Source organism: Notolepis coatsorum, assembly GCF_963971535.1.
Source record: "Notolepis coatsorum genome assembly, chromosome: 7".
NCBI classification, from domain to species: domain Eukaryota; kingdom Metazoa; phylum Chordata; class Actinopteri; order Aulopiformes; family Paralepididae; genus Notolepis; species Notolepis coatsorum.
This window is the reverse complement of record NC_140171.1, coordinates 53,609,482-53,637,287: the sequence shown is the minus strand read 5'-3', so window position 1 is coordinate 53,637,287 and position 27,806 is coordinate 53,609,482. Positions and strand designations below refer to the sequence as shown.

The 27,806-nt window shown below is 47.6% G+C and overlaps 1 protein-coding gene across 1 annotated transcript in view; it reads right to left on the bottom strand.

Moving 5' to 3' along the window:
- Positions 1-4,856, bottom strand: part of LOC311231660 (3',5'-cyclic-AMP phosphodiesterase 4C-like) — a gene marked incomplete at both ends in the record, with an annotated part of 259,689 nt that extends 254,833 nt beyond the window's left edge. The window contains one exon of the mRNA XM_084318288.1: positions 4,818-4,856. Coding sequence (XP_084174414.1) covers positions 4,818-4,856 — 39 coding nt within the window. The remainder of the gene's footprint in view (positions 1-4,817) is intronic.
- Positions 4,857-27,806: the final 22,950 nt, after the last annotated feature.

Here is a 27,806-nt window from a genome sequence, read left to right as displayed (position 1 = left end):
CTCAGATTCATCACTAATGATGATACAACACTCATCACTCTGTCCTCAGATTCATCACTAATGATGATACAACACTCATCACTCTGCTCTCAGATTCATCACTAATGATGATACAACACTCATCACTCTGCTCTCAGATTCATCACTAATGATGATACAACACTCATCACTCTCAGATTCATCACTAATGATGATACAACACTCATCACTCTGCTCTCAGATTCATCACTAATGATGATACAACACTCATCACTCTGCTCTCATATTCATCACTAATGATGATACAACACTCATCACTCTGTCCTCAGATTCATCACTAATGATGATACAACACTCATCACTCTCAGATTCATCACTAATGATGATACAACACTCATCACTCTGCTCTCAGATTCATCACTAATGATGATACAACACTCATCACTCTCAGATTCATCACTAATGATGATACAACACTCATCACTCTGCGCTCAGATTCATCACTAATGATGATACAACACTCATCACTCTCTCAGATTCATCACTAATGATGATACAACACTCATCACTCTCTCAGATTCATCACTAATGATGATACAACACTCATCACTCTGCTCTCAGATTCATCACTAATGATGATACAACACTAATCACTCTCTCAGATTCATCACTAATGATGATACAACACTGAATGAATGAATGAATGAAAACTTTATTTAACAGATTGCAGAATGGGTACAATACAGTACGGCTCAATACATACAATTGTTAAGGGGATGCAGACCTGAGAAAGACGTTTGTCTTGTTTCCATCAGGGTCCCCCATTTTCAATTCATATAGACATTTATGACATACACAACATACATGACATTTATGGCATAGGGACATATAGGTATTTAGTACTGATACATTTGTGACATAAACGGTATTCAAATATACAGTACTGTTACCCCTAGATCCTGACAGAGTATATACATATGATGGGGAGGGGACTGTACATTAGGAGGGGGTGGGTGGGTGGGAGAGAAATATACATACGGCGGGGAGGGAATATATACATGCGGTGGGGAGGAGACTGTCTATTAGGAGGTGGTGGGGGTTTTGGGCATTTACGGTGGCCAGTTTCGAATTGCAGCCTCCCGTAGGTGCTCTTTAAGAGCGGTTTTGAATGTGGGTAGTGATTCACATTCCTTTACAGCTTTGGGTAGGGCGTTCCACATTGTTGTGGCATAATTGCGAAACGTGTTTAGTCCCTTGTTTGAGCCGAATCTGGGTTTTACATGATTTGTTGAGCTTCCTCTGGTGTAGTGGTTGTGGTATTCACTGACCTTTGGGAAGTATTTTGACATGTACATGGGTACCCCGGTCGTATAGTGTATCTTGTAGACCAGGCCCATTGCAAGTTGCTGTACTCTGTCGTCTACTCTAAGCCATCCTAGGTTGTCAAAGTGGGCAGGGGTGAGGTGGGTTCTGGGGTTCAGGTCAAGTAGTAGTCTGACCAGTTTGTTTTGTGATGTTTGTAATTTTGTTTTAAGCGCCTTTGAGGTGCTTTGGTACCATGAGGTGCACGCATAGTCGTAGTACCCTTGAATGAGTGCTCCTGCCAGTCTTCAGGGTATTCTTGTTTACCAGAGAGGAGATCCGGTACAAGAATCTAGTTCGTTGGTTGACTTTTTTTATTACATTGGATGCCATTTTGTCACAGGAAAGATTTGCCTCTAGGATGGAACCCAGGTAGGTAATTTCGTCTTTCCTTGTGACAATATTGTCACCCACTGTAACTGAGAAGCCGTCGGTCTTGCTGAGTTTGTTATTTGAACCGAAGAGAATGGACTCTGTTTTGCCCATGTGTAATGATAGTTTGTTATCAGCGAGCCATATGCAGATTTTGCCTAGTTCTGTGCTGAGGGTTTTTTCAACCTGCAACTTGTCATCACTCTGTCCTCAGATTCATCACTAATGATGATACAACACTCATCACTGTGCCCTCAGATTCATCACTAATGATGATACAACACTCATCACTCTGTCCTCAGATTCACCACTAATGATGATACAACACTCATCACTCTCAGATTCATCACTAATGATGATACAACACTCATCACTCTGTCCTCAGATTCATCACTAATGATGATACAACACTCATCACTGTGCCCTCAGATTCACCACTAATGATGATACAACACTCATCACTCTCAGATTCATCACTAATGATGATACAACACTCATCACTCTGCTCTCAGGTTCATCACTAATGATGATACAACACTCATCACTCTGCTCTCAGATTCATCACTAATGATGATACAACACTCATCACTCTGTCCTCAGATTCATCACTAATGATGATACAACACTCATCACTGTGCCCTCAGATTCACCACTAATGATGATACAACACTCATCACTGTGCCCTCAGATTCACCACTAATGATGATACAACACTCATCACTCTCAGATTAATCACTAATGATGATACAACACTCATCACTCTGTCCTCAGATTCATCACTAATGATGATACAACACTCATCACTGTGCCCTCAGATTCATCACTAATGATTAGGGATGCACCGAATGGGAAATTCTTGGCCGAAACCGATACCGAAAATAGAAAACAGTTGGCCGAAAACCGAAAGGCCGAAAATGATTCATAGAATAGATTTTTTTTTACCAATGTTGTGGAACATTATGATTATGGAAAAATATATGATTATGGCAAAACTTAACTTAAATAATCACTATTATGGGTCCATAAAACATTTATTCAGCACTTCTGAATGCATACAGTACATTAATTCCATCTTTTCTCTGGCTGCGCAGCGGACATCTGTGCTCTACTGAGCGCACCTTTCTAGTCCCCAGCTGAATGTGCTCGCTTGACTCGGCACAGTAGACGCGCGACAGACAGACAGCTGGGCTGTGTTAACATTACAATGTACAGTTGCGCGAAATAACGTTATGAATGCCCGAAATAACATAGCATTACAAAGTACAGTTGACAGCTGGGCTGTGTTAACGTTACAATGTACAGTTGCACGAAATAATGTTATGAATGCCCGAAATAACATAACGTCACAAAGTACAGGTCCAGCTCAGTATGATGTCATAATCAAACATTCTAGAACATTTGTGTATCTATTCAACAATTCTCTCACAGTAACTACATAACATAGGCAGAAACACAATCCCCCCCTCTCGCTCTGAATAATATGCATATTAGATCACTCAGTGATTAACCGCGGCATATAGTAAATAAGGATATAAAGCATGTTAAAGATGCATTTATTGGATGCGTTGAGCGCAGTTTACATAGAAACAGCGCGACTCCGACAGCGCGACATCATCACAACAACACGTGAATAATATGCATATTAGATCACTCAGTGATTAACCGCGGCATATAGCAAATAAGGATATAAAGCATGTTAAAGACGCATTTATTGGACGCATTGCGCGCAGTTTACATAGAAACAGCGCGACTCCCGACAGCGCGACATCATCACAACAACACGCAAGGTTGTTAGGTTGTTTCTGTTTCGGTGACATATTTTCGGTGAAAAAACTCTTTCGGCCGAAAGCCGAAAGGCCATTTTTTGCCATTTTCGGAAATGTCGGTGCATCCCTACTAATGATGATACAACACTCATCACTCTGCTCTCAGATTCATCACTAATGATGATACAACACTCATCACTCTCAGATTCATCACTAATGATGATACCACACTCATCACTCTCTCAGATTCATCACTAATGATGATACCACACTCATCACTCTCAGATTCATCACTAATGATGATACCACACTCATCACTCTCTCAGATTCATCACTAATGATGATACCACACTCATCACTCTCTCAGATTCATCACTAATGATGATACCACACTCACCACTCTCAGATTCATCACTAATGATGATACAACACTCATCACTCTGCTCTCAGATTCATCACTAATGATGATACAACACTCATCACCCTGCTCTCAGATTCATCACTAATGATGATACAACACTCATCACTCTCAGATTCATCACTAATGATGATACAACACTCATCACTGTGTCCTTTATGAGAAGGTTGATTGGTCCTCGCTGACATTATTGGAATTACATTCTGGAACCTATGGAACCCGTTCTAGTGACCGGCTGGTCCTTAAGGTCCAGTTCTCTCTGAACAGGTCCATCTGCATGTTGCCTTGATGGTCCTTAAGGTCCAGTTCTCTCTGAACAGGTCCATCTGCATGTTGCCTTGATGGTCATTAAGGTCCAGTTCTCTCTGAACAGGTCCATCTGCATGTTGCCTTGATGGTCCTTAAGGTCCAGTTCTCTCTGAACAGGTCCATCTGCATGTTGCCTTGATGGTCCTTAAGGTCCAGTTCTCTCTGAACAGGTCCATCTGCATGTTGCCTTGATGGTCCTTAAGGTCCAGTTCTCTCTGAACAGGTACATCTACATGTTGCCTTGATGGTCCTTAAGGTCCAGTTATCTCTGAACAGGTCCATCTGCATGTTGCCTTGATGGTCCTTAAGGTCCAGTTCTCTCTGAACAGGTACATCTGCATGTTGCCTTGATGGTCCTTAAGGTCCAGTTCTCTCTGAACAGGTCCATCTGCATGTTGCCTTGATGGTCCTTAAGGTCCAGTTCTCTCTGAACAGGTCCATCTGCATGTTGCCTTGATGGTCCTTAAGGTCCAGTTCTCTCTGAACAGGTCCATCTGCATGTTGCCTTGATGGTCCTTAAGGTCCAGTTCTCTCTGAACAGGTCCATCTGCATGTTGCCTTGATGGTCCTTAAGGTCCAGTTCTCTCTGAACAGGTCCATCTGCATGTTGCCTTGATGGTCCAGTTCTCTCTGAACAGGTCCATCTGCATGTTGCCTTGATGGTCCTTAAGTTCTCTCTGAACAGGTCCATCTGCATGTTGCCTTGATGGTCCTTAAGGTCCAGTTCTCTCTGAACAGGTACATCTGCATGTTGCCTTGATGGTCCTTAAGGTCCAGTTCTCTCTGAACAGGTCCATCTGCATGTTGCCTTGATGGTCCTTAAGGTCCAGTTCTCTCTGAACAGGTACATCTGCATGTTGCCTTGATGGTCCTTAAGGTCCAGTTCTCTCTGAACAGGTCCATCTGCATGTTGCCTTGATGGTCCTTAAGGTCCAGTTTGCTCTGAACAGGTCCATCTGCATGTTGCCTTGATGCCTCCAGCTCATGGAATGAACTCCAACAAAGTCCTTAAAGCTTGAGATTCTCCCCTCTGTTAAAACCTTGATCTCCAACCTTTGTCAATCAAGTTGTACGTGTTTTAATTGATTGTTATCCTTAATTGTCTTATTGTTGTGATTTTATATGCTGTGTGATTTTATATGCTGTGTGATTTTATATGCTGTGTGATTTTATATGCTGTGTGATTTTATATGCCTTCTTTTGCTTAACTCTGTATTGTGTACACTCGACGTGACAGTAAATGAGGGAAACCTTAGTTGCCTTTTAGTATAAAATAAAGGTTTGAAATGAATGAACCAATGGCATTTGAAAAGGGGGGCATCAATAACTGCAGCTTAGGAAACCCGGACAAGTTTCCACTAAAAACACCTCTTCAAACAATATCTGAAATAATATCTGAAAAGAAATTATAATAAACTTAACCTTTTGTTTTACTATCATACCCTAATACTACAGTACTATTCTTATACTACTAATTAGTCATTTAGCTGACGCTTTTATCCAAAGTGACGGACAGATTGTGAACAGCATGTCACCAGGAGGGGGACATCTCTGGCAGCTAAGGGTCGGTGGCATTGTTCATCAAATAATAGATGTTACACTCTGAGTGCATAGTAGTATCGACATATTAGCAAGATAGGTAAGTTAAATGTAAATGGTAAATTGTAGGTCATCAGCTGTATATAGAAACACTGTGCATTATCTGATGTCTCTGTCTAGATAATAACCAAGACATGAGATCTGCTCACGGTCACCATTGGAGTTAATTGAATTACAATGGGAATTTAGGGTGTGTCCATCCCATAATGAACACTTAACACAGTGAATTGATCTGAACATAAGACTTCAGGCTATGGAACCTTTATGTGTTCAGCTCATATCTCTCAGATGGAACCCCAAAACAGGCATCTGGCCACAAGTCAACACAAAAGTAAGGAGCAAATATTTTATTTCAGTGTGTTCAAATTAACCTCTGTTTCTCTAATACATTAGCACTCAAAGTGTTTTTTCTTTATTGTCTAAGAAACTTCAGAATGTTACCTTTCAAAATAGACCAGACTCATGCATGTGCTATAAGTATCACGTATAATAAATAGCAAATTACTTTGGGTATGCAATTGTCAGGCGTTTTATGCTAAATGTGGGGTAAGCTTAAGGGGTTAATTACTCTGTATTGGTATTCGGTATTGCCAAGTACCCAAATGTCAGTACTCGTACTCGGTCAGCAAAAACATGGAGATGTCGTGGTGAGAGGGGTGGGGCTTTGTGGTGAGAGGGATGGGGCTTTGTGGTGAGAGGGGTGGGGCTTTGTGGTGAGAGGGATGGGGCTTTGTGGTGAGAGGGATGGGGGCTTTGTGGTGAGAGGGATGGGGGCTTTGTGGTGAGAGGGATGGGGGCTTTGTGGTGAGAGGGATGGGGGCTTTGTGGCGAGAGGGATGGGGGCTTTGTGGTGAGAGGGATGGGGGCTTTGTGGTGAGAGGGATGGGGGCTTTGTGGTGAGAGGGATGGGGGCTTTGTGGTGAGAGGGATGGGGCTTTGTGGTGAGAGGGATGGGGGCTTTGTGGTGAGAGGAATGGGGGCTTTGTGGTGAGAGGGATGGGGCTTTGTGGTGAGAGGGATGGGGGCTTTGTGGTGAGAGGGATGGGGCTTTGTGGTGAGAGGGATGGGGGCTTTGTGGTGAGAGGGATGGGGGCTTTGTGGTGAGAGGGATGGGGCTTTGTGGTGAGAGGGATGGGGGCTTTGTGGTGAGAGGGATGGGGGCTTTGTGGTGAGAGGGATGGGGCTTTGTGGTGAGAGGGATGGGGGCTTTGTGGTGAGAGGGATGGGGGCTTTGTGGTGAGAGGGATGGGGGCTTTGTGGTGAGAGGGATGGGGGCTTTGTGGTGAGAGGGATGGGGGCTTTGTGGTGAGAGGGATGGGGGCTTTGTGGTGAGAGGGATGGGGGCTTTGTGGTGAGAGGGATGGGGGCTTTGTGGTGAGAGGGATGGGGGCTTTGTGGTGAGAGGGATGGGGGCTTTGTGGTGAGAGGGATGGGGGCTTTGTGGTGAGAGGGATGGGGGCTTTGTGGTGAGAGGGATGGGGCTTTGTGGTGAGAGGGATGGGGGCTTTGTGGTGAGAGGGATGGGGGCTTTGTGGTGAGAGGGATGGGGGCTTTGTGGTGAGAGGGATGGGGGCTTTGTGGTGAGAGGGATGGGGCTTTGTGGTGAGAGGGATGGGGGCTTTGTGGTGAGAGGGATGGGGGCTTTGTGGTGAGAGGGATGGGGGCTTTGTGGTGAGAGGGATGGGGCTTTGTGGTGAGAGGGATGGGGGCTTTGTGGTGAGAGGGATGGGGGCTTTGTGGTGAGAGGAATGGGGGCTTTGTGGTGAGAGGGATGGGGGCTTTGTGGTGAGAGGGATGGGGGCTTTGTGGTGAGAGGGATGGGGGCTTTGTGGTGAGAGGGATGGGGGCTTTGTGGTGAGAGGGATGGGGGCTTTGTGGTGAGAGGGATGGGGGCTTTGTGGTGAGAGGGATGGGGGCTTTGTGGTGAGAGGGATGGGGGCTTGGGAGGAGAGAGACAGAGGGGGTGGAAAGAGAGAGAGGGAGAGAGAGAAAGAGAGAGGTGGGAAGAGAGAGAGGGAGAGAGAGAGGTGGGAAGAGAGAGAGAGAGAACTGTTGTACCTGAGGTGCAGTTAGATGTGGCATTACGCTAATACAACAACTGCACAGTCGTAAAAAAAGCCGTGCTGACCTCAGCCAAGATGAGCCGTCAGTGTCAGCGTATGGGACAATTAGGGTCACAAGCGGTCAGTAGAGGATGGGTTATGCATTACTAAGTGTCTTACTACCAAGTAGACGAAAACACATTAAAAAAGAAAGATTGCAGGCTCTACTGCAACACCCCTGTGGTAATTGCATAGATGAGTAAATAGTTGGACAGAACAGGGATGTGGGCAGAATACTGCATACACTGTATACAGACAGGTAGATGTTTTACCTCTAACCCACTTGATAACTGTCTGCCTCTCATTTGATATTTATTATATTATTATATGGAGTCAACAATAAAGCAAGTGCGCAAAATGCACCAATGGGTATAGAGAATCAAAGGCATATAATATATGTGAAAACCATGGTTGGATACGAGCCCTCTGCCCTGCTGACGCGAGGGGGTCTACAATGTGCACGTGATGGTGGAGAACCAATTGCCCTAAACAAAAAAAAATAACTCACTCAACAAGCAACACCAACTCAATGCGTTTCCTTCTACCGATAACCAGGCATTAGATATACTGATTGTCTGGCTAAAAACGAAGCTGCGGGAATGTATTGACGGATTTAACCTGTTAAGCCTTAAGGTCCCCTTATAAGGGGACCCTGCTTTTCTGGATCACAAATCGATCAATAGAGACCGTATTAGATCCCCATGTTGGGTATCATTGGAAAGCCACACTCATTGGCTACAACCCTGTCCAAAAATGTTCGAGATCGCCAAATGATTGACGGAGCTAGAGCCCCAGGAGTCGGGGGTGGTAATGTGTACTTTGGCGCACGCCTCGCATGTAACTCGGGAACCGCTGAACGGATTTTATCACCTGAAAGGGCAACCGACAGGCAACAAATAGGGCTTTAATTCTATGTTTTAAACATGCACTTGCAGTGTTGAGACCGACTTGCCTTCTAAATAGGCTACAGCCTACAGGTACAGTAAGCATCGTAGCTTATACACGACACACAAAGAGGCCGGCCTGTGAAGTTCACTGACTCGGTTGAGATTCACACAATCGAGAAGAGCAGAGAGTGTTGAACACATACCGTTGTTTCAGCGAAGAGGGCCATGACATGCGAGGTTTCTTGAGCCCGGGCCGCAGCTTCTCCAGAGTTCTGTTCTTGGAGAGGTAGCGCTCGGTGTCGGAGTGGAAGCGCTGCTTGATTCGGATGTGAGTCCTCGGTTGTCGCCACAAATGTTTGGGTGGTTTTGCGAGACCGGCGCCTTCTCTGTTCAACAACGTCGCGCATTCCATCATGCTTTCTGTCTGTCGTTGTGGGGAGTTCTTCAACAGCTCTGCAGCAGGTGTGAACGGGAGATCGATGCGCCGTGCATCAGTCTCTCTCTCTCTCTCTCTTGTTTCAGAGAAAGCAGGGTGCAGGCTGGCGCTGTCCACGGGCTGTGGTGCTGAAATGGAAATCTCTCTCTCTCTCTCTCTCTCTCTCTCTCTCTCCAATTCAAATGGGCTTTATTGACATGGGAAACATACGTTTACATTGCCAAAGCCAAACAAAACAAAACAATCAAACAGAGAAAACTAAAGAAATCAGTACATTACAGACGGAATCTCTCTCTCTCTCTCCTCCTCGATGAGAACTCACCACATGGTGAAAACAAACAACACATTCTTCCTGGCAGGAGAAAAAAAATTATCCTCGGCTTTAAAATGCAATCCCTGAAAAACCCAACTTAAACAATTTCCTAACTTTCTGAAGAAGAAGAATAGGAAAACACGTAAGCTTTAGGATATGTTGGCTTGGGCTATAATAATAGTTGCCCGCTGTTTTTCAGACCGAGCAGAATCTCGTTGGTTCAGCGAGGGCACAGCCTTTATAGTGAGGCACAGAGGACCAGAGCAGGGAGCAGGGTATATCTGCAGTGCCGCAGCCCCATACATAGGAGGGGCCTGTACTGTGCGTTGGGGTCCTGTACTGTGGGTTGGGGGCCTGTACTGTGCGTTGGGGGCCTGTACTGTGCGTTGGGGGCCTGTACTGTGCGTTGGGGGCCTGTACTGTGCGTTGGGGGCCTGTACTGTGCGTTGGGGGCCTGTACTGTGCATTGGGGGCCTGTACTGTGGGTTGGGGGCCTGTACTGTGCGTTGGGGGCCTGTACTGTGCGTTGGGGGCCTGTACTGTGGGTTGGGGGCCTGTACTGGGGGTTGGGGGCCTGTACTGTGCGTTGGGGGGGCCTGTACTGTGGGTTGGGGGCCTGTACTGTGCGTTGGGGGCCTGTACTGTGCGTTGGGGGCCTGTACTGTGCGTTGGGGGCCTGTACTGTGGGTTGGGGGCCTGTACTGTGCGGTGCACTACTGCGCATGCGAGAAACAAAGTAAAGTAATTCTAATCTAGTCTAAGGGTTAAGTTTAGGCCCTCATCCAGAAGAGGTTAAGCTTAGAGTAACAGTCAGGACAATTGGTTGCATTGAATGCTTTATTTGGTTACTCCTAATCCAATTGATATTCAGTTTAAGACAAAAATATTTTGGACATTAGGTCCTATTTTCCGTATGTTACTTTATGTTTCTAGTGTCCTATATTATATGTTACTTTGTTTCTTGCATGCGCAGTAGTGCACCGCACAGTACAGGCCCCCAACGCACAGTACAGGACCCCCAACGCACAGTACAGGCCCCCAACGCACAGTACAGGCCCCAAACCCACAGTACAGGACCCCAACGCACAGTACAGGACCCCCAACCCACAGTACAGGCCCCCAACGCACAGTACAGGCCCCTCCTATGTATGGGGCTGCGGCACTGGGGGGGGGAACGACAATAATATAATATGATTTATTCAATATGTTAAGGAAAAAGAAACACCCGTTAGTACTTATACTCTTTGCGCAGATATGTTTGACAGTGGAACGTGCTGTGTAGGAGTGTGCACTGGTGGTGAGCAATATTGACCGGGAATTCTAGATTACCACCCAGTCTATAGGGACCTATTTATATTTATTACGTGGAGTGTGTCATCTTCTTCAGAGGCTACGCGTGGGGAGGCTGTAATCAGGGTTCCATCTGGTGTTTCCCACGGTGAACATTAATTAATCTGGTCTTTCCCATGGAAATGACTGAGGCTGAAACGAGGTGACTCATCGCTTTGTCTCTCTCTCTCTCTCTCTGTCATTTGGTTAGTACTGGTATAAGATGAGTCAAGTCCCGACTGTCTCGTCTTCATTAGGCCTTTCTTCCCATAAGGTCATGCCGCTGGTGCCAACCAGCTTTATAATTATGATCACAAAACAAAATGTATTTATTTATTTTTAATGCAAAGAGTGAATACAATTACTATCATGGAAGGGCAAACCTTCGACTCTAACCTTCAATATGGTAAAATAGCCATAATAAATTAATTGGTCATTTCACAATTTACACATATTGGCCCCACTGGCGGCCTCAGGGGCTATCGCCCCCCGCCACCTGGTGCCCCCACGGGTGAAAAACGTGCGCTAAAGTGCCCTTTTGAGTGGCGAAAAACGAGAGGGTGTGCTCTATTGGTGCTCTTCCAATGGTCTAAACTTGACCATGTGCCCTGACGGTTAAATAATGTCAGGCAAAAGTGCCCTATTGAGTGAAAAGAATTAGAGGACGTGCCCTATTGGTGCCCCTCTAATGGTTAAACGTGACCATGTGCCCCCACTGTTGAAAACATCACGCTAAAATGCCCCTTTGAGTGGCGAAAATTAGAGGATGTGCCATATTGGTGCCCCTCCAATGGTCTAAACTTGACCATGTGCCCCCACTGTTGAAAAACGCCATGCTAAAGTGCCCTATTGAGTGGTGAAAACATAGCAAGAAAATGAAATAACGTGTCTTAATGACTGCTCTGTTAGTGGATACAATGTGATGCAGCTTACTGGGCAGGCTTTCCCAAAGTGGGTGCCATGATGAAGACAGTCTAGGGGTGTTGCAAAATAGTTAAACCCTGCTTATATTCTAAACACATTATATGGCCATTAGCAAATATTTTTAGTTTTTGCAAGGAACCGATGGGCTAATAATATCTAGCTAACATTTTGATGTTTCTCGATCTGCACTGTCCCTATTTCCCCCCCCCAATGTATCCTTTAGGTTAGGTTAGGTTAGTTAGTTTAACTGAGGCACAAAGTCCAAGCATGCCGGGAACTTGAGGCACAACTCTGAGCAGCCCTGTCACTACAATATTCCATCCATTTAAGTTGTCAGTTTTAGACACGTCCCCTCTTGAATGTTCAGATGCCAGAGGGCTTAATGCAGTCTGAGCTGTAACCCTGCACCCTACTGCTGTGTGTGAGGTAGGTAATACAGCAAGCTTTCTTTGAAGTAGCAAAGATTGAGTTTGTTTGACCAATTATGCATTACTAAATATACTAATGTATGTACACTGCAAGTGCTTTTATTGATGGCAGTATGTTTTAGCCTAGGCTACTGTAGGCTAGCTGTATTACTACTGTAGCTAGCTAACTAAACAGGTACCTTGCTTAGCTGATTCTATGCTAACATGTGTTCTCAATTTAGAAATAAAGTGTACAAATTATTTTAGGATAATTTGCACAAGATATACCCATAGCACTTTAAAGTTCAATGTGAATAGCTTTTTAAAGCTAACTTAAGAGTGGTAGTCAACTTAAAAGTGGGTTTAGCATTGGCCTATATTCTATGATTACAGAATGCCAAGGAGAGAAAGAAATCGGAAGAATATTAAAAAGCAGCTGAAAGAGGCAGCTTCTCTTTGAAAAATGTTGTCCAAAGCAATAATAGTAAGGGAGGAGATAAGGATACAGGTGTGTATTTGTAAGTTCTCACTACTAGCTACGTGTACAAGCTTGTCTCACAGAGCCATAGTTTGGATTATAACTGAGCACCTGGTGCTAACATGGTCAATAATGCTTATTTTGGACAGAAATTCTGTCTTAAACATTTAAATTTACCAACCATAGACCCTTTTTATTCCAATCAAGGCAAGAGGGCTAGTGGTAGTGCTATAAGACATATTATTTTATAATGCAATTATAACATTGTAGGCTACAGTACGCATATTATATACAGTACAATTATATTACTATTATAAAACAAATATTATTTGCTCCACCTTAGATAAAGACAGTACAGACAATGAAGATGGATATATATTTTTTTTGTATCTACTTTTTCTCCCCGTTTTTCTATTTTTCTCCCGTCCCTAATTTCGTATTGCCCGATTCTCCCCTCCCCTGTCTCGAACGTTGCTAGACCATGCCTCCCACAAGCCGGCTGCAATGTGGACGAAGCCTTGCATCACGTGTCCTCTCCGGTACTCGAGGAGGCAGCCGTCGCATCTTTTCACCTGCACAGCGCGATCTCTCAGCGGCGAGGGTCTGCGTGGGAGGGACACGCTGCCCTCGTCGCTTCCTGATTCTACTGCGCAGGCGCACCAACCAACCTGTAGGAGTCGCTGTCCACAACGTCCGATCCCCACCCACCACCTTCCCACCCCTAACACTGCCAATTGTATTAGTATGAACGACCAGCCAAGCTGGTAGCAACGCCGAGAGCTGGGCTCGAACCAAAGATGGAGATATTCAAGAGGGAAATGATGATATCAGGAAGAGAGATGATGAAGAAGTGGAGGAAAGAGAGAATGCAGATGATGCTATGGAGAGAAATGATGATGAAGACGGTCATGGAGATGCTAAAGAAAGCGAGGATGAAAATGATGATAGGGAGAGAAATTATTAAAACGACAAATAACTTGAATGCTCTCCTGTTGCCATTAAAATATCCCACTGATCCAGCCAGTATCCAGGTACAATATATTAAGTTTAATGGAGAGAATGGGGAAGATAGAGAGGGGGGGAGGGAGAGATAAAGGAGAGAAGCAGAGGACATGATGAGAGAAGGAGAGGAGAGGACATGAGGAGAGAAGGAGAGGACAGGAGGAGAGAAGGAGAGGACAGGAGGAGAGAAGGAGAGGACAGGAGGAGAGAAGGAGAGGACATGAGGAGAGAAGGGGAGAGGACATGAGGAGAGAAGGAGAGGACAGGAGGAGAGAAGGAGAGGACAGGAGGAGAGAAGGAGAGGACATGAGGAGAGAAGGGGAGGAGAGAAGGAGAGAAAGGAAGAAGCTCAACGGCACTCAAATTAACTTTAACTGTTAAACTGTTTTATATCCTGTAAAATATATGTTGTAAATAGCTTTTAAAGAATAGGTTCACTATTTTTCAACCCAGACCATATTAAGATGCTGTTTCCCAAATATGTATATTCCTCACTGATATCTTTAGCATTGATAAATGTACCACTGCAGCAATGGTTTAGGGCAGGCCTTCAAACACTATGATAAATCTACTTTTCAAACACCATGATAATGAGGTGAAATAAACATTTTAAAGGTGTATTGTTCCCTGTGTGTTTTTATCATAGAGGTGTGGTTATACTATTAATCTGGATTGTCTATTTTACTCTAATGTTAATCTTAATCAAGGATGAAGACTATTTCACCATACATGACGCATCATAGCTTTTTGCTCACTGATGGGGTCCCGTGTTGTGCAGTAGGTGCCCTTTTTTTATTTTCGCCCCTGCCCTTCAAACAGCCCGAGTCCGCCACTGATTGGCCTACTATTAGACTAATGTATTTGCCAACACCAACAGATGATCTGTGTAAAACTATATGATGATGACGATCGGAAAAGGTTTGATTTCTAAGGGAACAAGATAAGATAAAGCTTGCACCTATACTGTCAATATGAAGGCGGAGGGATGACAGGATTACATCTAAAAGTATGAAATGATACTTTGAAAGGCAACCACTGCCCCAAAGCTCTACTTGAAACAGGAATAGGTGCTGGACCATATAGTGACCAGGGGTGTAAAGTACTTGAGTAATTGTACTTTGTTACAATACTTAAGTACTGTTTTGGGGGATTTCTACTTTACTCGAGTATTATTAGGTTTGTATACTTGTACTTTTTTACTCAATTACATTTCAGAGAAAAAAAACATAATTTTTACTCCTTACATTTAAAATGCAGACCTACAAAGTACAAAGTACAAATCTCGCAGATCCAACCATTTTAATTTGACACACAGGGATACACATGAACAATAAACCGGACTGCTCCACAGACCTGGAGTTTATCACGATAAAATGTCGACCCTTCTTCCTCCCAAGAGAGTTAACGTCCATCATCCTCATCGGAGTGTACATTCCACCACACGCGAACACTGGGGTCGCACTTTCAAAACTTCACGACGAGGTAAACAAACTCCAGGCAGCTAATGTTGACGCTGCCATTTTGGTTTTGGGTGATTTCAACAGCGCGCGTCTTAAAAAGGTGTTGCCGAATTTCTATCAGCATGTGACCTGTCCCACCAGAGGCGAGAACATATTAGACCATGTATACTCGCAATTTAAGAATGGGTACAAGTCACAGGCTCTTAGTCCATTCGGTAAAAGCGATCACGCCGCAATATTTCTTTTGCCAAAGTACAAACAAAGTCTCAAGCGAACGCCGGTGGTCTCGCGAGAGGTTAAGCGTTGGGCCGTGACGTCAGAGGAGTTACTCCAAGCTGTACTGGAATGCACAGACTGGAGTGTATTCCGTGATAACACAGCCAATATTAACGAATACACCGAAACGGTGATTGACTATGTCTGTACTCAGGTAGAAGAAACAATCCCCTCCACCAAAATTAAAATCTACCCAAATCAAAAGCCCTGGGTAGACAAATCCGTCCGTGAGGCTCTGAAAGTGCGCACATCAGCATACAACACCGGGCTGGTGACAGACAACATGGAAGAACACAAGATGGCAAGATACAACGTCAGGAGAGCAGTAATAGAGGCAAAACGGCGTTACAGGGATAAAGTTGAACTTCAGTTTGAACAGGCTGACTCTAGAGGCATGTGGCAGGGCCTCAGAACAATGACAGACTACAAAGGCACCCCCCTCAAACTGAACAGTGACATCTCCTTAGCAAATGATCTCAATTCCTTCTATGCGAGGTTTGAGGCTGTGAATAACAACACCAGCCTACAAACCACGGCAATGGGGGGGGGGGGGGGTCTGCTGATGGAGACTCAGTGTTCAGGGTAACAGAGCATGAGGTGAGACGGATCTTTAAAAAAGTGAATATCAGGAAGGCAGCAGGACCGGACGGCATCCCCGGCCGCGTCCTAAAAGTCCGTGCCGACCAACTGGCCCCGGTATTCACTGACATCTTCAACCTGTCCTTGGAACAGGCTGTCATCCCCACCTGTCTGAAGAAGTCCACCATCATCCCTGTACCCAAAAAATCTACGCCCGCTTGCCTCAACGACTACCGCCCTGTAGCCCTCACCTCCATAGCCATGAAGTGCTTTGAGAAGCTAGTGAAGGGCTACATCTGTTCCTCCCTCCCCATCAACCTGGACCCTCTGCAATTTGCATATCGCCCCAACAGGTCCACGGAGGACGCCATAGCCCATGTGCTGCACACAGCAGCATCACACCTGGACAAGAGGCAGGGGAACTATGTGAGAATGCTGTTCATCGACTACAGCTCAGCATTCAATACCATAGTCCCCTCCAAACTCATAGCCAAGCTCAGGGACCTGGGCTTGAACTATGACCTGTGCCAGTGGGTCTTGGACTTCCTGACGGGCAGACCCCAGGTGGTAAGAGCCGGCAACTGCACCTCCTCATCCATCACGCTCAACATAGGGGCCCCCCAGGGCTGTGTTCTGAGCCCCCTCCTCTACTCCCTGTACACACATGACTGCGTAGCACAGCGGAACAACAACACCATCATCAAATTTGCTGATGACACAGTAGTGGTGGGCCTGATCTCTGCCAACGACGAAAGGGCCTACCTGGAAGAGGTAGAGAACCTGTCACAGTGGTGTCAGGAGAACTGCCTCTCCCTGAACGTCAGCAAAACAAAAGAGATGATTGTGGACTTCAGGAGGTCGGGGGTCAAGGACTACAGCCCCCTCAGCATCGACGGGGCACCGGTTGAGAGAGTGAACAGTTTCAAGTACCTCGGAGCCCACATATCCGAGGACTTGACATGGACCACACACATTGACAGTGTTGTGAAGAAGGCACGACAACGCCTCTACTTCCTCAGGCGCCTAAGGAAGTTCCAAGTCAGTCAGAAGATCCTTAGGAACTTCTACTCATGTACAATAGAGAGCATCCTGACCGGCAACATCACCTCCTGGTTTGGGAATAGCACTGCACAAGACCGTAGCAGACTACAAAGAGTGACACGTTCAGCCGAACGCACAATTGGAGGGGGGCTTCCCACCCTCCAGAACATTTACAACAAGCGGTGCAAGGGGAAGGCTAAGAGAATTATTAAGGACTCGAGCCACCCGAACAACTGCCTCTTTGAACTGCTGCGGTCAGGCAAGCGATACCGGAGTCTTAAGGCGAGCACAGAAAGACTCAGAAGAAGCTTCTATCCCCAGGCCATCAGGCTGCTAAACGAACAATAATCGCTAAACGAACAATAATCACTATGCAACAACCATCAAATGCACACAGCACACACCCACACGCACACACTCACTCAAACAAACAACACACTGCAGCACCCACTCTCCACACTTTAGATCACACAAACACACTTACACTTTATATTTATTGATAAAGGATTTGCACTACAACTCGTACACCTACTGTGAATTGTACCTAAATTGCACCTCGTCCCATTTCTCCATTTCTGCCTTGCACTATATAGTATTGTATATTAGTACACTGCACAGTATTGTATATTGTATGGTAACTACGTCTATTCTGCATCGAACATTGTACATATGTCTAAACTGAACACTGTGACCTCTTTTTTTTACTTCTAATTTTACTATGTTTTTATTTCATACTTATCTTGTCTTGCACAGTCTCTGGAGTGCAACAGTAAGAAGCATTTTGTACAAAAGTATTCTGTACTTCTGTATGACAACTATTAAAGAAACTTGAACTTGAAACTTGGTCGGACAACACTCTTATCTGATCTTACAAATTATTTTCAGTGGAACAGGGACATGCATACCCATAACACCAGAGCCAGCATTGCAGACCTGCATATTCCAAGGTTCAAAACAAATATGGGCAAATATGGGTGGCTGGGTGGCGCAGCGGACTAAGCGCTCGTCACTACCGCAGAGACACTGGTATCGAATCCGGCTGTCAGTGTTGCCTCCGGCTTGGCCGGCCGTCATACTGGCTCAATTGGCAGAGTCAGCGGGAGGGAAGCCGGTGGGGTGGTATGCTGGTCGTTGTAAACAGCGACTCCTACAGGTCGGTCAGGGCGCCTGCACAGCGAGGGAAGGAAATGGTGGGGGTAGTGTGACCTCCCACGCGTTACACTTCGCCAATGAGAGTCTGCGCTGTCAGGTGAAAAGATGCTGCTGGCTAGCTCCTATGTGTCGGAGGAAGCATGTGATAGACTTCAGGGCTCCCTAGACCGACCAGTGGGGGGCACATGCAAGCAACGACCAGGAAGGGGAGGGGGGAATTGGCATAACGACTAAAATTGGGATGGGAGAAAAAACACAGAAAAACAGGAGGAGAAAAAGTGGATCAAACAAAATAAAATAAAATATGGGCAACTGTTCTTTTAAATTCTGGGGAGCCACAAATTGGAATTGGCTACCTTCACAGCTAAAATGCATCAGTAGCCGACACAATTTTAAGAAAAAAGTCAAATCATGGCTCCTCGACAATGTCAAAAACTAGATTTTAAAATGCATGAAAATGTTATCTGATACATTGTTGGCTGTGGCTACGTTTGTACTGTAACTGCATTTAAAACGTTCATGTCTATGTAGTTTGTCAAATTGTTATTTGTGGTCATGTTTTGAATCGCTCGTCTGTCTGAGACCAAAGACCACAATGGAAATAAGTCTAGACTTTTTTTTGTGTAGCATCCTTGACGTTTTTCTGGAATCTTGTATTTTTTTTAAAATGTAGAATAAAATAAAATAAATTTAAATCTACAGGAAGAGACAGAGCAGGCTATTGTTCCTGAGGAGACTCAGATCCTTCAACGTGTGCAATAGGCTGCTGCAGTCATTCTACCAGTCTGTAGTGGCCAGCGTCCTCTTGTTCGCCATAGTATGCTAGCGGGGGGGGGGGGGGGTAACATCAACTCAAGAGACACAAACGATCTGGAGGCGGTTCCAGAGAGCAGGGAGATGGACACTATCCTGGAGAAGCCCTCCCATCCTCTCTACAAGGAGGTAGGGAGATGGACACTATCCTGGAGAAGCCCTCCCATCCCCTCTACAAGGAGGTAGGGAGAAGGACACTATCCTGGAGAAGCCCTCCCATGCCCTCTACAAGGAGGTAGGGAGATGGACACTATCCTGGAGAAGCCCTCCCATCCCCTCTACAAGGAGGTAGGGAGATGGACACTATCCTGGAGAAGCCCTCCCATGCCCTCTACAAGGAGGTAGGGAGAAGGACACTATCCTGGAGAAGCCCTCCCATGCCCTCTACAAGGAGGTAGCTGAAGCTAGGCTCACATTCAGCCCTAAGCTCACTGTGGCTGAACTCGTGTTAAAACCACAAAGACACAAATCTTGGTTCAGATCATTGGTGGAGAGAGAAGAGAGGCAGGTGAGATCATTGGTGTAGAGAGAAGAGAGGCAGGTGAGATCATTGGTGGACAGAGAAGAGAGGCAGATCATTGGTGGAGAGAGAAGAGAGGCAGGTGAGATCATTGGTGGAGAGAGAAGAGAGGCAGATCATTGGTGGAGAGAGAAGAGAGGCAGGTGAGATCATTGGTGGAGAGAGAAGAGAGGCAGATCATTGGTGGACAGAGAAGAGAGGCAGATCATTGGTGGACAGAGAAGAGAGGCAGATCATTGGTGGAGAGAGAAGAGAGGCAGATCATTGGTGGACAGAGAAGAGAGGCAGATCATTGGTGGAGAGAGAAGAGAGGCAGATCATTGGTGGACAGAGAAGAGAGGCAGGTGAGATCATTGGTGGACAGAGAAGAGAGGCAGATCATTGGTGGAGAGAGAAGAGAGGCAGGTGAGATCATTGGTGGAGAGAGAAGAGAGGCAGATCATTGGTGGAGAGAGAAGAGAGGCAGGTGAGATCATTGGTGGAGAGAGAAGAGAGGCAGGTGATTGGTGGAGATATACATATGTTGGCTCCACGTAAGGCAGAGAGCGGGAAACTAGAAATTAAGTTTGACTGGGGGGGGCAGCCTAACATTAGGGTGTAACCCTTTCACTACCACACTACAGAAGGTTAACCTTTCACTACCACACTACAGAAGGTTAACCTTTCACTACTGCACTACAGAAGGTTAACCCTTTCACTACCACACTACAGAAGGTTAACCCTTTCACTACCACACTACAGAAGGTTAACCCTTTCACTACCACACTACAGAAGGTTAACCTTTCACTACCACACTACAGAAGGTTCACCCTTTCACTACCACACTACAGAAGGTTAACCTTTCACTACCACACTACAGAAGGTGAACATTTCACTACCACACTACAGAAAGTTACCCCTTTCACTACCACACTACATAAGGTTAACCCTTTCACTACCACACTACAGAAGGTTAACCCTTTCACTACCACACTACAGAAGGTTAACCTTTCACTACCACACTACAGAAAGTTACCCCTTTCACTACAAAGGGTTAACCCTTTCACTACCACACTACAATGGGTTAACCCTTTCACTACCACACTACATAAAGTTAACCCTTTCAATGTCACACTACAAAGGGTTAACCCGTTCACTACCACACTACAGAAAGTTAACCCTTTCAATGCAACAGTAAAAAGGGTTAACCCTTTCACTACCACACTACAGAAGGCCTTTCACTACCACACATGACTAAGGGTTAACCCTTTCACTACCACACTACAGAAGTGTTACAAAGGGTCAGATTAAACCGAATATATATATTTATTACTTGAGATATATTGTATAATATTTGTATATCGTCTGATATCCCTTGTATATTCTTTGTATATATACACGGAATATCCCTTTACCTAGGTACAGGCCAGACCATAATATTCGTTCTCCTATTGGACAGCGACCCCTAGGCGCCAAACGGCCATACCCCCAATGGCAAGTTCAAAGCCACCGCCAAGACATGTCTCAACATGTCCAGGTTTGCGCAGTAATACGAGACAGAACTGAGGTTGGCACTAGATTATTCACCTTACGTATAAATACGTCGCAGGTGGATACAGCAGCACTTAGACCAAAAACGTTGAAGCCTTCACCACGATACAACGTGCCGTGAAGTGGGCCCCTTTGCCCCTAAATAGAGCCTTGAGAACCGCATGCGAATAGATAGCTAAAGTGTCAGAGTTTAACGCTGTATCGTCGAGTTCGACTTATTCTATTGTGAAGTAATAGTCTATTTTATAGTGTATCGTGCGGCTACCGTTCTACAGTGACCAGCATTACCACCGGTTCGTCGTACTCTAGCTAGTGCACTTATCCAGGGGGGGGGGGGGCGGCCTAAACTCGTGCCGCCATCCGAGGAGTCCTAGACGAGAACCGTTGGATATGTACACCGGAGAACCTACACCGGCGAATGCAGAGCCTTTTCCGGCTGGATTATATTGCTTTGGTACTGTGGCTGCTGGAGCAGAGAACCGTCTACCCCACTGCTGTGTGGGATCTACCCTGTGAGGAGCACCATCGAGCCCGCCTCTAGGACCACAGAGGCTGGCTAGCTTTCATCCATGCTGTCGTGCATACTGGAGTATAGCTGTTGCTTTGTCTACGGACCAAGGGATTACTGCACTGGCTCCTGTATCTGGAGCCTCGTTATTCCGCGTTGATCCAGACTTTGCTCCCGAACATTCCTCTACCCTGCTGGCTTACAACCGGAGGGAACCCCTTAGTATCTCCAGCTGACTACGAGTGTGCCTTATGTAATTCTTATGCTACAGGTGGCGTCAGTTATACCCATCTTACTATGCTCATGGACTTACGCTCTTGACCTACTTAAGTGTTCTTCGCCTTATAAGCGCAATCATAATTCTCAATCTGTAACCTATCGTTGCTGCTCTAATAATAAATGCCTCTAAATAGAACTTTCTTTGTCAAGCCGTATTCTTGTGTGGGTGTTCACCAGATATACCGTGTACTGTATGGCCAGTGATTAAAGTACATAACTAAGTAGTGGTTTAATGATACCATACTCTCAATACAGTCAGGGAATTGTACCCCTCAGTTACAATTGGTCCTTCGAGCCGGAGAGTATCAGTGTAATATCTAATATAATATTGATATTGACCATGGCCAGCGGTGAACACTCCCCAAGCGGCTCTCCCAAGCTAGAACGCCCGCAGCGCAGACGTCAGCCACCTCCTTACCTAGAGGACTACGCTGCCAGTCTAATACCTAGCTTTATACAGACGTTAAATGCGGGAAAAGCGGATAGTAAAAGCATGTCAAATCCTACCGACCAGGCGACCTTGCCAGTAGAGACCCTAGTGGGTTCTAACGTAACTGACCAAGCTCACGGGGGGGACCAGGAGGGACATGACATGACTATACCCCCAGACAACGTCAACGGGACGGTCCCCGGAGAGCTCCAGGATAAAGAAAGCGCTCCAGGGACGGAACCCGACCCACTACCAGAAGAGAAGCGCGTCCATGAGATAGACCTCGGGGCGCGCCAAGAGAACAGATCTCCAACGAGCACTGTCAGAAGCCGATCACCTCCATCAGTGTCTTCCCCCAGCGAAGCGGACAAGATGCTGGCGCAGGCATTCATCGCCACCCTGGCAGCCTCCACTGAACGCGATCGACTCCAAGCACAGACGCTTAGCAAGCACGAACATTCTTCCATGGAACAAGAGCGCCTCCGGGCGCAACAACTAAGTGAGCGCGAACACTCTACCATGGAAAGAGAACGCCTGCAGGCTCAACAACTGAGTGAGCGCGAACAATCTGCAGACCAAAGAGAGCGCCTTCACGCGCAACTCCAAGCGCAAGCCCTTAGTGAACGCGAACACTCTGCAACCCAGCGAGAGCGCTTCCAGGCGCAGCAAAGGAGTGAAGACGACCGCATACGCCTGGAGACCAGACGCCTCCAGACGGAAGAGAATATTGAAAGAGACCGCGCCGATGCCCAGCGCGCCGCCGCCGATGCACAGCGCGACGCCGCCAATGCACAGCGCGACGCAGCCCAAGCCCAGCGCGAAGCAGAGCGCGACCTCGCTCACATCAAGCGCGAAGCAGAGCGCGACCGGCTACAGGCGCAGATAATGGAGCAATTGATTGCCAGGGCGACACCCCCTCTCTCCGCACGGAGCTCCAGGGCATCATCACGACAAGAGTCTAGGGCACCTTCCCCTACCCGACCAAGTGACCCGGAGCCCGGCCAACAGAAAGATCCTATCCACGTCTCTGAACCCCCTCCCCGACCGGTCCATACGAGACCCAGCAACCGGGAAGAACCGGCCTATGCCGCCGAGAGACTGAATAGACGACTTCAAGACCTAGAAGACCTAGCAGAGGAAGAGGAAGAGGAGGAAGGTCAAGCCCACCAGCAGCGACGTACTCCACAGGACCAGGAGGTCCAGTACAGCCCAGACTTCACCCCCGAGGCACTGCGTTACAGACCCCCGACTAAACTCAAGGGTGAGTTTGACGCACAGCCAGCCCCGAGGAACAGCACCTGGGTACCCGGGCCTTGGTACCCACCAAGTACCAGCCCACGACAACACGTACGGGGAGACTCGCCCAGGAGGCCTCTCCCCCAACGCTCACCGATGTGCCAGCCATCCATGGCATCGCACCTTGGCACACCGACGTTCCCGGATTTTACGCACGAGGACAGAGCACAGTACACGGAATTACGGATGTGCTTAGAGACTATGATGTCCGACGTCCCTGATGAGTTGTACAAATATGCTATCCTCCTCAAGCATCTCAAGGTGCCCAGAGCGCATAATATAGCGCTGGCATATTCCAACTCAAGTACCCCATACACCGCGGCTCTAGTAGCCCTCGACCAGCGTTATGGACGCATATGGGACTACGTGATACAAGAAATAAGGAATATTGACCGTCTCCCCCCAGCCACAGACAATCGATCATTGGATGACCTCTCTATCAAGGTACAATCCCTGGTAGGGATGCTGGGGTCCCAAAAGGAAAAAGGTAGACACGAACTGTATGCTAACTCTAATGTAGAAAGGATATTAGAGAAGCTCCCTCCAGCCCGCCAAGAGCGCTTTAGGCGGCAGAGAGACCACCGTGATCCCGACGGTCCCGAGCCATCCCTCCTAGACCTGGCCGACTTCCTCGCGAGAGAAGTCAGCAGCCTACGACTGGATACGTTCGTGCGGAGTGGACCAAGCCCCAGAGATGGACCTCGGAGATCCAACGATAACCGCCGGCTGGTGACCGTCATGCACCAAGCCGAATCAGTACCGCGGAACAAGAACCACAACACCCCCTCGACGAAAGAGAAGTGGAAGATTGTATGCCAGTACTGCGAGAAAGAACATTGGCTGTCACAATGTGACACTTTCAAGAAGATGACCGCCGACGAGGTGAGTCAGTGGATCAAAGCCAACCGCCGCTGTTACCGCTGTGCGCGCAGCCATATGGCAGCCGAGTGCCGCTTGAAGAAGAGGTGCAGCAGGTGTGACGGCGCCCACTTGGACGTCTTGCATGACAGCAACAGGAAGAAACTCGCACCCCCAAGCAGCACCAGAGTAAATGTCATGTATATCGACCCCGCCAGCAGCGGGAGCTCCCGAGTGCTCTTGAAAGTGGTCCGAGTGATATTAAGCTACGAGGATAAGGTCCTGGACACTTACGCCGTCCTTGACGACGGGTCAGAAAAGACTCTCCTCCTCGCATCCGCTGCAGCCCAGCTGGGTCTGCGGGGGAGCGAAGAAACGATGACAATTCGTACTATAAGAAGAGACCTGAAGACAATAAAGGGTGAAAACGTCTCCTTCACTATCGCAGCAAGCGGGCAGCCAGAGAGGCAGTATAGGATCACTAACGCTTTCACCAGCCAAGACATAGGCCTGTCACGGTACACCTACCCCATCCCCAAGCTGATGGAAAAATACGTGCACCTACGTCAACTACCTATACCGCTCATCGACGGCGCCACCCCGACCCTGCTCATAGGATCCGACCACGCACACCTCATCGTCCCAACGGACCGGGTCCACATCGGGCCCAGAGGCTGTCCAGCAGCAGTCGAGACCCGCCTAGGATGGACACTACAAGATCCCCTCTCCAGGTCTCCCAACCGACCAGCAGCCACTCGCTGCCTCCACTCCAGAATGACAAAAGAAGACACCACCCTCTTACAGCACGTCGAGAGGCTATGGACACTAGAGACAATGCCCTTTAAGAACGAAAAGAAACACATTCGTTCAAAGGAAGACACTTATGCCATAGCCCTCCTCGAGCAGAGGACCAAGAGAGTCGAGGTCAATGGAGTGATGAGATACGCAACTCCACTCTTGAGGCGAGAGGGTATGCCCACCTTCCACGCCTCAAAAGAAGCGACGGAGCGATATCTACTGAACACCGAGCGGCGTCTAGCCAGAGACCCCGCTCAAGCCACTGTGTACCGCGCTGAGATTGACAAGCTAATCACAGCGGGACACATAAAGAAAATTGACATTCAAGAGGCCGATCAGACGACCGAATCATGGTACGTGCCCCACCACAAGGTCCACCACAACGGCAAGGATCGTATTGTGTTTAACTGCAGCTACCAGATCGGATTACAAAATCTGAATAAAGAACTCTTGCCCGGCCCAACACTCGGCCCCTCTCTACTAGGCGTGTTGCTACGTTTCCGCCAAAACAAGGTGGCCATCAGCGGCGACATCAAAGGGATGTTCCTGCAGGTGCGACTAGTGGAAGAGGACAAGCCCCTGCTGCGGTTCTTATGGAGAGAGAGGATCGGGGATGAGCAACCATCCATCTATCAATGGGAGGTCCTCCCTTTCGGAACCACATGCAGCCCATGCTGTGCTACGTTCGCACTGCAAAAACATGTCGCAGAGGACCCAGCAGCTGACGAGGAGGTCCGACAAAGTGTAGAGAAGAGTTTCTATGTGGACAACTGTCTGCAAAGCGTCTCGACGCCAGAAGAGGCCGAGGCCCTCCTACTCAAGCTCCGCGCCTCCCTGATCAAAGGCGGCTTTGATCTCCGGCAGTGGGCCAGCAGCGACCCTCAAGGACTGCGCAGCCACTCCCCAGAGAACAAGGCAGCAAGCAGCGAGACCTGGATGGCGACCATCCCAGGTGAAGCCCAAGAAATGACATTAGGACTAGTCTGGCGCTTCAAAACAGACTCGCTCCATTATAGACACACACCCCTGACCAAGGAGCAGGGAAGGTCGATTTCACTACCGACCACCAGACGGAGTGTATACAGAACACTCGCCAGACAATATGACCCGTTGGGATGTATTCTACCTTACACCACCAGGGCAAAAATGATTGTGCGAGAGCTGTGGGACAAGGACCAGGGCTGGGACAACCCCATACCCGACCACCTTGCTTCCACATGGAGAGAGTGGGAAACAGAACTCAACTCGCTCCCAGGTGTCAACATACGCCGCAGCTACTTCCCACCCACAGTGCGGCTGGAGACGTGCCAGATGGACCTGCACGTCTTCAGCGACGCCTCCGAAGTAGCCTACGGTTCGGTGGCCTACTTGCGGGCCCGAGAGGAGGGAGGAGAAATACATACCGCCTTCATCCTGGCTCGTTCAAGGATAGCCCCCCGCAAGCAACAATCGATCCCGCGTCTAGAGCTCTGCGCAGCCCTAGTAGGAGCGCAACTCGCCACGTTAATCCAACGTGAACTCACCATCCCGGTGCAAAGAACAATCCTGTGGTCAGACTCCATGACCGTACTCACATGGATCCAGTCCGATTCGTGTAGATACAAGGTCTTCGTGGGAGTCAGAATCACAGAGATCCAAGAGTTAACAGAATCAGCATGCTGGAGGTACGTGGACACAAAACAGAACCCAGCAGATGTCATCACACGGGGAATGTCCCTAGATGACCTCACACGTCACAATATCTACAGTGACGTCCCGAGTTCCTCAAGCTCCCGGAAGAAGAGTGGCCTAACCCCACCCCACGGGAGGCTAGTCAAGAGGAGGCAGAGATGAAGAAATCTATGTTCTGTGGGTTGACGCACACACCAGTCCCCACAGACCCCAACATAGACGACTGCCCCACCCTTGAGAGTGCGCAGTTAAAGACATTCCTGTGGCACCACCCTGAGGTTCCCTCCACTACTGACATTAATGCAGCTAATTACGAAGAAGCAGAACTCCTTCTGCTACAGCGAGCCCAAAGAGACTCGTTCCCCGACGAGCTAGACTGTCTGCAGGGATTAAAGCCAGTCCCGTCAGACAGCAGACTGCTCCACTTGGCCCCTGAGCGCGACGCCCATGATCTCATCAGAGTGGGTGGTCGTCTGAGAAGGGCCCCGGACTTAACGGATGACGTCAAGTTCCCTATAGTTCTCAACAGCCGACACAAGGTCACAGAGCTCATCATAAAGAAATACGACGAGGACGTGCACCACGCTGGGGCAGAGAGAGTCTTCGCTGAGATCAGACGTCGCTATTGGATACTGCAAGGAAGAGAAGCAGTACGACGCTTCCAGCGGACCTGTCTAGACTGTCGCAAGTGGCGAGCACAGCCCAGTATACTCAGGATGGCTGACCTACCTCCCTGTCGCCTCCGACTCGGCGACAAGCCCTTTCACTCCACCGGTATGGACTGCTTCGGCCCGCTGTATGTGAAGAAAGGAAGAGGGACGGAGAAGAGGTGGGGTATTGTATTCAAATGCATGACCACCCGAGCGATACACATAGAACTCCTTCCAACCATGAGTACGGACTCATTCCTTA